The sequence below is a fragment of the Phalacrocorax aristotelis genome, chromosome 17, assembly GCF_949628215.1.
Source record: "Phalacrocorax aristotelis chromosome 17, bGulAri2.1, whole genome shotgun sequence".
NCBI lineage: Eukaryota > Metazoa > Chordata > Aves > Suliformes > Phalacrocoracidae > Phalacrocorax > Phalacrocorax aristotelis.
Window position 1 is genome coordinate 5,689,181 of NC_134292.1, and position 14,344 is coordinate 5,703,524.

The following is a 14,344-nucleotide window of genomic DNA, read 5'->3' on the forward strand; positions in this document are numbered from 1 at the left end:
TAGAAATATCTGTGTTTAATGGATTCTCCTTCCTTTACTTGAATGGATTTTTGAGCTTCATTATACTGCTGGCATCCATAAAAGCCTACGAGGAGTTCTACAGCTCAGTTTAACGTACCAGGAAGCCAGAGGCCTGTGGGGAGACTTTCTCCTCTACATCACACAGAAAAAACAACAGATTTTTCCTCCCTTCTACAACTTTTTCCCCTGTGCAAACAAACACTGCAGATAATAGAACACTTGCAGAATGTATATTCTAGACCAAGGTCTTTGGCACATATCACAGTTCAAGATTTTAAGCACATACTAATGCCAAGACAGCGTCTGTCTGCCCCAGCCGACACACGAAAGTGAAACAGATACAGACTGTCAAAAACATCCTTCATCGAGGCTTTCCACAGCAAGCTTTAAAGTCTGAGCAAAGAGCAGAGCTTTCTCCTTAGAGGGATGTAAGGCCACAAGAAACTGAAAAAGTTCAGAAGAAACACGCATTTCAAACATAACAATGTTACAAAAGGTAACAGCAGTTACTAAAAACTGCAGACGCTTGAACACATCATAAAGACAGCAAGCCACAGAATTTATCCGTAGCAGTCATGTCAGGTTCCTGATTGCTCTCCCTTCTACAGTTTCATCACGCAATCATGCAAAGTTGAGTTAAACAATTTAAAACTTTTTATGGGGCAGTTGTCCGGCAACACAGCTCTATCCCAAGCAAACCGTCATTCAGCAGTTATAAACAGTTGGCTTGTACAATTTAAATAACCTACAAAACTAATATCTTTTAAAAAAATCTGATGTTTTCCTTTACGTCCTAGTAAATGCCAAAACCAGGTTTATCTACAGAACTGCCACAATGATACTAGACCTTTACAACAAAAATATTCCAAGCACAGACATATATACATATCAAAGGTATTATACAGCAGTAAATTAATTAAAAAGCCAAATTCTGAACCAGTCTAAACAAAAATAAACTCAGTGCTTCTCTGAATTAAATCAATTGCAGACTTGCAAACCGAGTTCTTATGTTTCTGGTTATTTTATGAACTTTTGAGCAAAGGGTGCCAATTTTTGTTTCGCAATTTAAGAGCGGCAGTTGGATAGTCTCAACAACAAATTTTTGCCTCTGTTTTTGAAAGCAATACTTAAAAAATAGAGGTCCAAAGCACAGAAAGGCAGCTGGTCACACCTCCAACAGATCTGTGTTGATTGACACAGGCTAAGAACCTGACACAAAGAGCCAACACGTCAGCCAGCATGTTACAAATATCTTGGCCATAAATCTGTCACCGAGACTTATATTAAGAGTCTGCTTACATTTTCATAGTCCTTCATGGTCCGAGCTCTGGTTGGTGAGACTGTATCTTCTGCCACATCTGGTAACACTAGACATTTAAGAAGACAGAACAAGCTCAGTCAGTGGAATCTCTAAGCTAGGCTTCAGTTTGGAAACAGCAAAGGCCTACGCTAATCTAATCATAATAAAAGTATAACACCTTTTGAGAAGCGAGGGAGGCATTTTTTGCCCCTTGTTTACATTACATGTTAGTGCTACGAAGTAGTTAGTATCTAGATTTCTTTCTGATCACAGTAAGCTATCACGAAAGCTCTGAAATTCCAACATCTCCCATTTAAACCAAGATGTATGCTGAAATTAAGCTATATGAGCGGCACTCTCAAAAATAAGTCCTCAGAGCAACTACAGAGGAGCCCCGTATTAGAATTAAGTCCTATAAAACTAGTCGAAAGCAATTCAAATCTTTCAGTATCTTCAATCACAGGACAGGCCTCCACCTTAGACTCTGAGAAACCACAGACAGAGGAAATGGCCACTATCTATGTTCCTAAAATATAATCCCTCCTGAACATACATGTGCTTAAACTTCTGTTTGTACACACATTCTGTTATAGCCACATTTAACAGGGCTGCAGAGCTTATTTGCATTCAAATCTGTAGAAGTAAACTTTTAATCAGAAAAACTAGATTGTAAAAAACATGTAGCACTTGCATCATCTCAAACATAAAGGCGGCATAGCTGAGGACTCAGACTGACTCTCATCCTAACTATAAGAAAATATTTCATTTGAAGTACCTCCAAAACTGTCATGCAACTATGCAGAGCAGTCTTTAAAATAATCCAAAGAATACCAGCCAGTGGTTGTTAAATCTTCACATTCTGATTAATTTCACAAGACAGCTTTCCTAGAGCACATGCAGAATACAGTAACGGTATTTTGCAGCACTGGTATGTTTCTTACATTTGCTTCTTTTCTCAAGCAAATAGATCTTCCCGGTGAATCATCTAATTTATCTTAGTTTCAGTTACCTACTTCATCTCTACAATGAAGTCAGCAAAGTTACGTTGCTGGATACATGCGTGTATAAAGAGAAATCAAAAAACATCCACCTCAAATTTACATAATGGACCACAGAGCAGTTAACGACACGGATACCACGTTTCAAAATGCTGCTATTCAGCCACCTTTAAAATAAGTGTTTCAAGCAGGTCTCGCGCACCTGAAGATGAACAGAGTTACACGGTCATCATATAGAAAAACGTACTGAATTACAGCTTCTGATGAACAGGAACTAGACAGGAAGGCTTCTTCATGCTGGAATAGATAAAAGCTAAGATACTGAGCCTAGATCAGGTCCTCAGGCAGGAAGTAACCGTGAAGAGCTGAGCTAGAAAACCCAATGACACGCAACACGCAACTTCCCTAAAACTGAGCAGAAGATGAAGCAGTACTGCCTCGCTGCATGGTCGAAGGATTTTAAGTACATATTCCGCCAAACCGCTGATCGTCTTATGTAAGGCCCACAGCGGTAATGACCACGGGCAGCAGGAGCTGCAGCGGTCGCTGGCGGTTTATAGTCTTAAAACGACGTGACTTACAAAAAACTGCATCACTTAAAAATATTTCCTGCCTTGTTTTTTCCCTGAGGCATTAAGTTTTTACCTCAAGCTTTCGAGAGCCGCGCGAAGCGCCGAACCCGCGGCACCGGCGGGCGGGGCTCCCCCTCCGCCAGGCGGGACGGCGCGGTGAGGGGCTGGGGTCCCTCGGGCCCCCTGGGACGGCGCGGTGAGGGGCTGCTGGCGCCGCGGGGGCCGGTCCCTCCTCCCTGCGCCGCACAGGGGGCTCCCACTCACCATCCGGCCTTACCTTCGCCGCCGGCCGGGCCGGGCCGGGGGTCCCCGCGGGAGACGTCTGGCAGCTGGGAGACGGTGACGCTGCGGAAGGAGGAGGACAGCGCTGAGGAGCCGCGAGCCCAGCGGGGTGTCGCCCCCCGGCAGCCCCAGGCCCAGCCCCGCCACACGCACCGGTGGGGCGGCGGGCCCGGCGCCTCAGCGCAGCGCCCGCGGTGGGGCCGGTCCCCGTCCCACGGCCCTGCCCGCCTACCTGCCCTCCAACGCCAGCGGCAGCGTCAGGTCTTCCCCCTGCAGCGAGTCCATGGCGCCGCCGGCCCGCGGGTCCCGCCGGCGGCCAGAGCTCCGGCGCCTTTGTGCGCGGCTTTGGCGGCTCCGCTGGAATTCAAACGGCCGCAATCGCTTCCGCCATCTTTGCGTCGACGGAGGTGAAGCCGCTGAAGCCACCGCGGAAGAACGTACGAGGCGGGCATAATGGAAACTGAAGGGGAGCCGCCATGTTTGCTGCGGGCGGCGGCTGAAGTTGGGCGTGCTGGCGCCATGCTGGATGAGGGCAGAGTGGGGCGGGGGGTGACGGCGACTGCCAGCTGGGCAAAGGGAGAGAAAGCCATCGGGCGCCATCTTCAGTGAGGGAAGCAGGAGTGACGCCCGCCGGCCGCCATCTTTTTCAAAGCAGGGCAGGCGGCGATGTTAAGCCGTTGTCTTTACTTCAGCCGCCTCGACCCGGGTGGCTTCGGGCCCCGCTCCAAGAAACACGCGTTTGGAAGAGGCTTTTGCTGGGGTGCGCTGGGACCCCGGGCTTCTGCCAGGCCTGGCAGAGCCACTGGAGCTGATTGTTTCCATGTCCTCCAGGGTGCCAAACCGCCATCAGACTTAGGGAGAAAAATAATTACGCTTTAGTTTCAAATTATAGTCACTATTCTTTGTAACTGGCAGGGGTGAAAATCAGGGAAGCCAGCTGTGACCATAATCCATCCCACATTGAAGCAGGCTTGATTTTGAAACAATCAGGGTGGGTTTTTTTGTAAAGCAAAGATGTGCTGCAGCTCTCCCACTTTTTTCGGGGAGAAAATGCAGTTATATTGAACATTTCAGAACAGCCACAGTTGAAAATGCTAAAGCGAATTAAACACTGCCGTTGTTTCCCCTTCTACGCACGGCTGGGCCTGAGGCGGCACGGCAGGGCCTGCCCCGGGGTGACTGCGCCAGGAGCAGGTGGAGCCCCAGACCTCGCCTTGCCTCTCACGTTCTTCAACTTCTTTTTTAATTCATTATTGGAAACCTGTGCATAGGGTTGAAATACTTCCCTGCAATATTTACAACCTCAACTGGGGCATTATGCTAGGACTTAACTCTCAGCATTACCTGTAACATGAGGAAGCTCCGTTCCATCAAGATGCTCGCTTGGCTCAGCCACAGGATGATGTGCTTAAGTGTTAGATTTGGCTTCCTTTTCAGTATTGAGTGTGTCACGTTTCACATACTCACTATCATCTCAAGGGGATTCTTACCTGGCTAGAAAATAGGACATCAATAAGGGCTGACCACGGGCCATGGTAATTTTGTTGTTTTATTATTCCAAATTGTCATGGTGCCACGTTAGCTCCATTTTCTCCAGGTACATGCTCCAGCTTTACTCTCTATTCAACAGGTGAAAGTTGTAAGCCTATAAAATGCCCTAGACTGTTGGTAGCAGCCATTGCAACCACTGTATGTGTATGGTCACGGCAGGCTTCCCGTCCCTATTTGTCTTTCAGTTTTATGGGTACAAGTGCATGGCAGAGCAGGTGTCAGTGCCCCAAACTGCCAGGAAATGCCAGGCACTACCTACCGTGACTAAGGTCTTAATCTCATCTCCTATCCAATTGGACATGCCTGATGCTTTGCACCTGGGGTCTGGCGACCCTAAGAAATATTCACCTTACATGACCGGGTACCCTTTTGCGGTGGCCTCACCTTCTGCCAAGCTGAAGTTCAGTTTGCAAAATCAGGTCTGCCATACGGCACCAGGATCTGATCAAACAGTCTGAAATGCAGCTTCACGTGTTTACGGAGCAAATCTTCAAAAAAATGAATGAGTCCACTTACTGAGAGGATGATACCAATTCGCTCTTAAGGTGTTACATATTTGATGTATGCCATTAAATCAGCATCCATCAGCCACAAGTACAGTGCAAATCATTCACTGCTTGCATGCTCTGGGCTGGTGAAGAACCTCTGTGTCTGCAGAGCCACGGTTCACATCCCAACATACTATCTTTCAAAAGGAAATCAGCAGGGGCCTCCTTTTTAAGTTTATCACTTCACAAAATGGTTGTCTGGCGGACAAAGGCACACAGATACATACATGTATACACACACAGACATGACGGAAAATTTCCCTGGGTTACTGCATTGCCCAATGTTTTAAAATCTGCAGCAGCACCGAGAAGCTGTGAGGGGCAGAAAGGGCTGGGAAATGTATTGTTTAGAAGCAGTTAACAACTTGCCTTCTGATAATCTGCTTAATGTTGTTTAACCTTATCTTAATTAGTAGTACATTTGGGGAGATTATACTAAATCCTTGTGCGAGGAAGCCATATTGGAATGGTGCTTTCCTACTTTACAAGGCAGTCTGAGATCCTTACCTCCTCAGAAACAAAGTACTAAAGGGACTCAAGGAAAGAAATACTTACAGTGAGTGTAATGGTATGGATGAGTTGACCACAAACTCCCAAGAAGCAAGATGAAAGCCAGCTGCTCAGTGCACTGCGGCTGAAGTGAAGTGGTGGCACAAGGAGGACGGACGTCACCCCCAGATGAGCACGGGTCTTCCTTGCCCCCCTATTCTCAAGTCCCTGATCTAGGGACCTGGTTCAGCGCTCAGTTATGCCTCCTCTGTTACAGTTCAGGGCAAAACTCCTAAGCTGGAACAGACAAACTGTTCTGCTAATGCAAACCAGGTCCCAGCGAACTCTCTGGAATTTCACCAGCGTGGCCCTTGCTTACGTATCTTGCTCAGTTAAACATTTGAACGAACACCTAGGTTTAACTGCTCACTTAATCGATGCTGACTTACCTCTCTTCAAGTTCTTTGCGTAGTAAGGGCCAGGGAGTTAGACATAACATTCAGCAGGAAAGACTAGCCTTTAGCATTTGTATTTACTTCTGCACCAAAAAAATCAATTTCTTAACACTGAAAAGTGAGAAAGAAGTGCAAGTTTTCCATAGGTCCTTTTGCAGACACCGCCAGAACTATTCAAAACTATTGACGCCGCAGATGTGGATTTCAGAGTGTCTGATAACATAAATCTCGTTTGAAAGACCCATTGTGGTCACGAAGGAAAACCCGATGCAATATCCTCTTCCAATTTCTAGCTTTGCTCTGTAGGTTTCATTTGTGATGACTGCATACATCTCTGACAAAATGTGTCTATATGACTGTTACAGACAATAATGGAGAAATACACATTGACTGTCTAGCCACCAAACCCGTTAATGAAAGTAGTTGAAAGCTGGAATGGTTAATAAGCAGATACAAGAGATCATAGGGCTTATTTTTCAGATGGATTATCTGACACGGAATGTCAACTGTACGTATGAATATCTAATGTTAAAAAACAGTTTTGTGCCATGGTTCTCATCTCACGTACAGGGTATAACGAAGGAATAATTCTCTTGGAACAAATGTCATTGCTCGGATGAGATCAGATTCAATCCTTCAGGTTTCTTTCAATCCAGCTCTGGTTGCTACCAGTGGCAAGACTCCTGCTGAACTTTAATGAACAAAAAATAAATGCAAAAATCCAAGTGGCATAGATACAAATTATATACATTTATTTTTATTCATTTTAAATAACATTCTTCTGTATAAATTCTGACATATATTCAAATCATACACTTTTTTTTTTTTTAGAAATGCATTTGTAAGCATAGCATATGCTTAGGAGACGCCTTATTTGGATGTGTAGTAAGACTGATGGGTTTCAGTTGGGAGCAAGTACAACTTGTAAGGCCCACATTTTTCTTATTTTAATCCATCCCTCTGACACACGAAGAGCAGAGTCCTGTGGGAGCTCATTTTAAAACTTCACTTTAGAGAGAAATGTATTTTTAGGATTCAGCTTATATCCTTTATTGAAAGGAGACTGTGCAAACTTCCTGCCACATTTACATTGCGTGTAACATTTGAGATAAGGACGCTGGACAGCAGTGGTTAACTGGCCCGGGATACCTGAAGGATGCTGAATCCTCTTTCATAAATGGCTTCCAGTGTGCTAAGTTTGCTCAGCCTGGTCTAGGGGAATCATCATTCCAATGGATGACATCTCCTGCAGCTCCCCAGGGCTAGTGCTCCACGCAGTTACTTCTAGCTGCAGTGGCACATAAGATTTGAGATCATCTATCCACGTTAACCCAATCACGGATTTGCATGTCTGTTGCACTCTGTGCTTACCAAGTGCTCTCCTAAGCTGTGAGCCGCCCAGGCCGCCCCGTGCCTTTGACACATCATTGCTTTTTGCCCTTTAACCGCTCCATTATATCCTCTTGCCTTCTGTTACTTGACTGTGGAACTGAACTCACCCCATCCCGACCAGCTGGATCCACAGGGCCCTCAGGACCCTGAGGACCATGCCTTGAGAGCTGGTTTCCCACCTTCACCTGGCCCTCACCTGCCTTGTCGTACCTTCTCTACGCTCTACAGCTACCGTACCGTGCCATCGACTGCCCTTCTCTGCAGCAGCCACGCCGCTGCAGCCAGCCAGCGGCGCGCCCCGTTAGAGGGTGAGGCATGGTGGCCCTTCAGGAAAGCTATGTGTATCTGTATTGCCACATCGGTCCTAGAAGTCACCCAGATGCCTTCCCCTTGCCTTGCTAGCTTCTGGGCTGGGCCTCGATGCAGCCCTGAAAGTCTATTTCTGGTTTACCTGCCCATACCCCAATGTGGTGTAGGGGCAAACCTCAACATCTCAGGCGCTTCATGACAACTTATAGCACATGGCAAGTCCCGGTGGCCTTTAGTGTCCTGGCACAGGTGTTTTAGCTCTGCACCCCTTCGAAATACAATGCCAACCTAACTGACTGGAGATACAGCTAGCCCAGCTTCTTCCTCACCTCTTGCAGTGCTCCAGGGACAGCTGCGTGACTGATGGAGAGAGCAAGGAACACCTAATCTCGCATCACCAAAGTCAAACACAAAGCTGTTTATTCTTTTTTTGCTAAGGCATCGATCTCCTTTTATTAATGCCATTCCCTTAGGCTAAAGGCCTGGTTGGCTGGAGATGGCTGGTATTTTCCTGCTGACTCGTTTTGCCATCTGACAAGCATTGTCCCAGCACCACATCCTTGCTGTGCTCCAGTCCCTGCTATGAAGAACACCCTGTGCTTTCCTCTGCTGTCCAGACCTGGGCAGCCAGGTCCCCCCTGCCCAACCAAGCTTCCCATCACATCTGCAGGGGCTAGCTACATCCCGACACCCAGACAATAGGCTGTCCCACCCCCCCCGCGGACTGACTCTAAGGCATCCTGACCACCTCCTCTTTTCAAACCCAGGGCTCAAACACAAAGCATGGAGAGGTCAGAAGCAGCCCCGATGCAAACACCTCCGGTGCTGCGGGAGGCACGGGCTAGGAGGGCTCAGCACCTGAACTCACACTCTGGTTTTGCAGATGGTCATTGTTTCTACAGTCAGCGAAAAAATCAAAGCCTATTCCTATTACAAAGTAGCCCACAGTCATACCAAAATTTGAGGAAGAGGTGTTTTGTGGCAAAGAGTAAAAGATCTACTGAAATACTCTGGGATATTAAAGTGAACAATGTGTCCTTCACTTTGCCTGCTAGCATTACTCCCAGAAGCTAACACTTCCTACGTTACCTCTCCCCACCCTATGAAGTGACCAAGTGCAAGTGTATCACTAAATCAGCATGGCTAAGTAAATACAACTTTTAGGAAATCTTCTGTTTTGTCACCACTCTGCTTTTTAAAAGTCTGATGAGTAACTCGAGGGTTAGAAATACCCAGACTTTCTCCTCCAGTCCTCTCCCGTTCTATAACTAAAAGTAAGATTGCTCTGAATGGCATCAGCCAAATTTATTACCAAAACTATGGGCAGGCAACGGGAGCTCTTCCACAGGCTCAGGCTTATATGCAGTATCACGTTCTGCCCTCGCCATTTCCCTTGGTCGTCCTCGACTATTTTCCTTCTTACTTGCCGTGCCTCATTTTTAAATCAGGCAGCAAGTTTTTGAGGCAGAAATGGCATCTTTGTGCATGTGTTTAGAGCACCTATTCCCCCCCAAAAGTCTCCAATGATAAGAAAAGCCTCCATGCAGCACCAGAAAGCAAATAAATAATCACCACATTCTTCCTAACGTTTCTCATCTTGAGAAATATTTACTTTTGCCTGGCCCTGAGGATGCATCAGTCAGCTCCTGCTGAGCTTCAGCAGGTACTTCATTTATCCTCAGCATCAATCGCTTGCAAAGCACCAACACGCACAGCGATGCAGCTTTAGTTCTGAGGTTGGTCATGAGTTAGGTGAAATACTTGTTTCACGCCCTGCTTAAATGTAATGGTATTGATTTTTATGGGTTGGACATGGCAGCTCCCCAGCACAGGGAGGGCACAGTGCCTGCCTCGAGGCATGCACACACGCTGCGGGTAGCAAGCGAGGAGCTCCGGGGTGCAACCTCCCCGGGCTGTGCTGCCCATTAGTTGCTATTCCTCTGCTAACAGTCCACCAGCCTCCCACAAAAATCAGGGGAATCCATAAAACCTAAAGTCCCCTGTAGGTTTTTTTGACAGCTGATTCCCCATCACCACCTTGTGCTACATAAATTTCCCGAAAGCATCCATGCACTTTTAGCTTTTAAGCCTAGAAGCGCACATCAGCTCCTTGAAGCTCTTCGGCTGAAAGCCATTTCCACTCAAATCCAGGAGATTTTTGTGTTTGCCCTTCAAGAGGCCAGAAGGCTGCGCTGAGCCCTCCAGCAAATCTCCCCCGTCACCGTGTCAGCACGGGAGAGATGGTAATGAGATCCACTCGCATGATGAGCAGCCGCTTCGGAAAAGCTCGGCCATCGAGATCAGGCTCTCAGTGCATTCATGACAGTGTATTTGCATTTTGTATAAAGATTTAAAAGCCAGTAACAATGGTACATCCAATTTTTGGACACCTACTAGGCCCCAGTCATGGCAACACTGGTATTCACTCTATATTTAAAGGAATGGGAAAATTTGACAGATGCAAGTAGGGAGCACTCACATTTTCTCTAAAAAAAATTATTCAATGACACTAGAAGAAAAGCTTTAAGCAGTCCGTGTTTGCCAGAGTCCCAGCTCCAACAATATTGCCATCTAATTTACAGTATTTTAAACAATCCTCATTTTTTTTTTCTTTTTAAACAACGCCACTAACCGCTGTACAATTAAAATCTAGATGATAAAATATGACTTGGGGAATAGGGGAGGTTGGGGAGGGGTTCATGGTTTTCTTGTTGGGTTTTTTTGGTTGGTTGTTTGGTTGTCCTTTTTACAAATAATTACAAATACAATTCCAAGAAGATATATTACATTTTATATACAGAACAGACCGGTTCTATCAGGGTAGGGTATTAAGCCTAGCTTTTATTTTTACACGGCAACCCTGAGATGTCTTGTCGTCTTCCCTTGCACAGAAACTATACAAGTTCATTAACTCCTCCTAGAAAAAAAAAAAAAAGGATTGCTATGTTTTAATAGCATCATCACCCTGTATAAATACTCAGAAAGGGAAAAGCTGAGTCTCTTCCCTAACTCCAATATTTTCATAATTTTGTTTTTTCCTGTTTCCCTGCTTAGTGGAAACTAATAACAGTGACTTTTTTCAAGCGTGCAACTCCCTCCTCTACTTGCCTTTTGGTAGCACAGCGATCAATTATTTCCCTTTTGTTGACCTCCTTTTCAAACAAATTTGTATCAGGAACTAATACGAAGCTTTTACAAAGGTCTGTTTCCTGAAAATCCACTGTTAATTCATGAGCTGATTTTCAAACTAAAGAGTGCAGACATAAGTGTTAGGTTGGCTGCAAATCAAGTAGCTTCTGATTAATCATGGGGGGCTGTTTTGTCCACCCCACCACCTGTTCATTAAAAAAAAAAAAAATATTTTCAGATCAGCATAATCAAGTCCTTAACAACAGTGAATTCTACACGTCTTTATGGAGATCAGGACACTGAATGCATCTCGCCGTATTACCCGAAATTCAGATGTACTACACTTTTTTCTGTTCACCTGCAAGCTACAGCGTGCCCAGCGTAAGAGGACGTGAAGAGCAAACTCCTCTGCGTGGAGCCTTGGCACGGATCCTGATACCCCTTCAACAAGCCCTGTAACTTTTTCTAAGCCAGCTTTGGAGTAGGTGGATCACTTCTTCTAAGCTTTATAATTATGCATGGGAGTCGTCAGCGTTAGCTGTCCATTTGGTGCGACTTCATTCCCGTCATCTTCCAACAGCCCCGAAACATCGGCGTTGGGTATGCTGTCGTGGTAGCTGCTAAAACTGATGTTGTCCTCTTTGAGTTCAATGGTCCAAAAAGGAGCGTTAAGTTTTCTGTTTTGATACTCACGGTACATGTAGACAGCACCCACAAAGCCCATTAGTAGGACCACGACAATGATGATAACTGTCAAAATAATTATGTTAAACTGAGTCCATGAAACATCTGCAAAAGCAGAGGTACTATTGTCAGAGGAGCTCAGAGGAAATATAGTCTGTGTAGTTGTTGGTGACAATGTACTGTTTATCACTGCCGTTGAAAACGACGTTGCCTTGCTGGCATTTGGAGCAGAAGTTGTAAACTCCCTTGTTTCTGGGCCAAGAGTGGCTTCTACAAAACAAATAAAAAATGATCAATAAAAATATGCGAAGCTGGAATCAAACACAAACAAAAGAGATTTGACATTGATCTCACAGTTATTAAGGCAACTAAGTCTATACTGTTAAAGCTAGTATTTTTTCGAAATAATTAACAAAAATGGTTAGCCAGGGTTGGGTTTGGGTTTTTTAAATAATTCTGTGTGCTAAGTGCTCATTGACTGCAGCGTTCCTATGAAACGTCCGGTGGTGGATGGACAGTAGCCAAGATTCAGTGTTAGATACATGAGCTCATGACGAAAGCAAGCCACCCGGCCCAGCTCAGAGTCAGCCACGAAAACGGGGCTCTACCAAGCTCAGCAAGAGTTTGGACATTGAACCTAACGAGAGCAGAGTTTCGCTTGTCTGCGTGGGCTGCACAATCAGGCTGGGAGGACACAGCGACTCCAGGAGCTTAAACCTTTCACAGTTAGTACGTGAGATGTAAGATTACGTTCACGGTATTATTATTTCTGCCTTACCTGTACAAAAGATCAAAAATGAAAAAATGAACTGTGAGTATTCTGCTGTCAGTGTTTACCAATGGGTTTCAATATTTACCCTGCTTTATGTAAAAGGGCAAAATAATCCCAGTCCTGCTTTTGAACGAGGAAGTCATACACACATCTCCCAGAAACCCCCAAGTCTGCATAACCAGAAGCAGGAGGTAAAAAAATGACAAGACAAGAAGATGGTGAATGTTCTTATGAAGCTTTCAAACAAAGCAGAAGCCAGTTTGGATCCTGTTTTGGTTTCAGCTGCTGGCACATGTCTACATATGAAGGATGAGAACACGGAAACGACCAGACTGTACCACAAGCACCATCTTCCTCTGCAGCCAGTTCCCAGGCACAAAATAGCCAAGAACCTGCCTTGCTTCCAGCAGACATCGGGCAATTCTTTTCTCAGATCTAGGAGTCAGGGACAAGTTAACGCTGGAGGTCTCATAAGTGGGATACAAATTCACTACACCTTCTTCGAACCAGTTGAGCGATAAGGCCTCAGAAAGGGCCATGAAAGCCTCAGTGTTAGGCTCCCAAACGTAACTTATAAACTTATGAAGTGTTTTCTTCACAGGAATAACCTGATCTATTTTAGATTCTCAAGTTCAGGTAACAGGAACCCTCCAGAAGCTGAAGCCTCAATCAACCAAAATATTCTCTACATCTATTGCTCCACAGGCCTCTCTGCACCCTCTTTCCCACTCTCTTCCATTCCTCTTCCAGCTACCAGAAATACAACTTCATTTTAAACCCACTTACAGCTGCAATTACAGCTGATGGTGCTGTGCTGTATTGATCCAGCTCTCCTGAACAGAACGTCTACTAATTATGACTGAGGAGGAGAGTCACTTCCAAAGGACTAATTTTGCACTAAGTTGCATCTCCAATGGCAACAGGAGCTGGAAATATTCAGCACGTCTCCTGCCACAGGCCCTCAGGGGAACTCCCACGAGTTAACTTTGGGCTGTCGTGTTCCCAGTTCAGGCAATGGGGAAAGAAACTCCTCTAGAGGGGGCATCACACACCTAATTTAGGCTCCTTCTCAGAGCCCCTCCCTGCAGCAGCTCCTGCCTTAGGTTGATAAGGCTACTTGGGGTGCTGAATGCCAGACGGCATTTCTCTATGGGATAACAGGCAGATTTTAGCAGTAGGAAGCAACGTAACAGGAGCAAGAGGTTCCTGGATACAGCTTTGGGAGAAGGGCATGAGGAATTCAGTCATCCTTTCCAAATTCCTTAATCAACACTCAATCCTTGGCAAACCCTGCCAGTAGCTATAATTAGAAAAAAAAACCAGAACAGAGACAATGGCTGATTTACCAGCAAGGAAACAGGGCTTTTCTGGGCTTTATTTGTGAGTCAGCATCAGCTAAGTGATGGCAAGGGGAACATGGGTGAAAACATTTCCTGGAACTGACCATAACGTCATGGTGAACCCAGTGCCATGCTCTGACCGCGGACCGTCGCGTTCGGGCCGTGATACAGCGACGCCTGTTTCCGCTCACCAGGGCCGTGCCAGCCCTCCAGATGTCCTCAAGCAGCTCCTTGAGAGTGGCAGCTGTTCAGTCAATGGGCTGCTTTGGCAGCTTTGACATGAGCGTCATATCCAGCTGCTTGATTGAAATGCAGCCTTTGCAAAGCTTCTGCTACCTCCTGCAATGAATGAGCACCAGCAGGAGCCGGGGCCGCGCCAGCAGCCCACGCGCCAGCTCTCGGGGAGGGCTGCAGTGCTCGGCCAGGTGGCACGGTGCCACCTTGCATCACTAAATCCTTGCTGCTGTGCCTCACCATCACAGCAGGAACACCATCCACCCAG

General features: G+C 46.0%; 2 protein-coding genes across 2 annotated transcripts in view; both read right to left on the minus strand.

Annotated features, from left to right (window-relative positions):
- The window catches only part of CDK5RAP2 (CDK5 regulatory subunit associated protein 2), an 83,386-nt gene extending 79,608 nt beyond the window's left edge, over positions 1–3,778 (minus strand). The window contains 4 exon segments of the mRNA XM_075112262.1: positions 1,321–1,388; positions 3,169–3,236; positions 3,406–3,641; positions 3,644–3,778. Coding sequence (XP_074968363.1) covers positions 1,321–1,388; positions 3,169–3,236; positions 3,406–3,641; positions 3,644–3,763 — 492 coding nt within the window. The 5' untranslated portion in view covers positions 3,764–3,778.
- Positions 3,779–6,946: 3,168 nt separating this feature from the next.
- The window catches only part of MEGF9 (multiple EGF like domains 9), a 55,400-nt gene continuing 48,002 nt past the window's right edge, over positions 6,947–14,344 (minus strand). Inside the window, exon 6 of the mRNA XM_075112263.1 lies at positions 6,947–12,000. Coding sequence (XP_074968364.1) covers positions 11,546–12,000 — 455 coding nt within the window. The 3' untranslated portion in view covers positions 6,947–11,545. The remainder of the gene's footprint in view (positions 12,001–14,344) is intronic.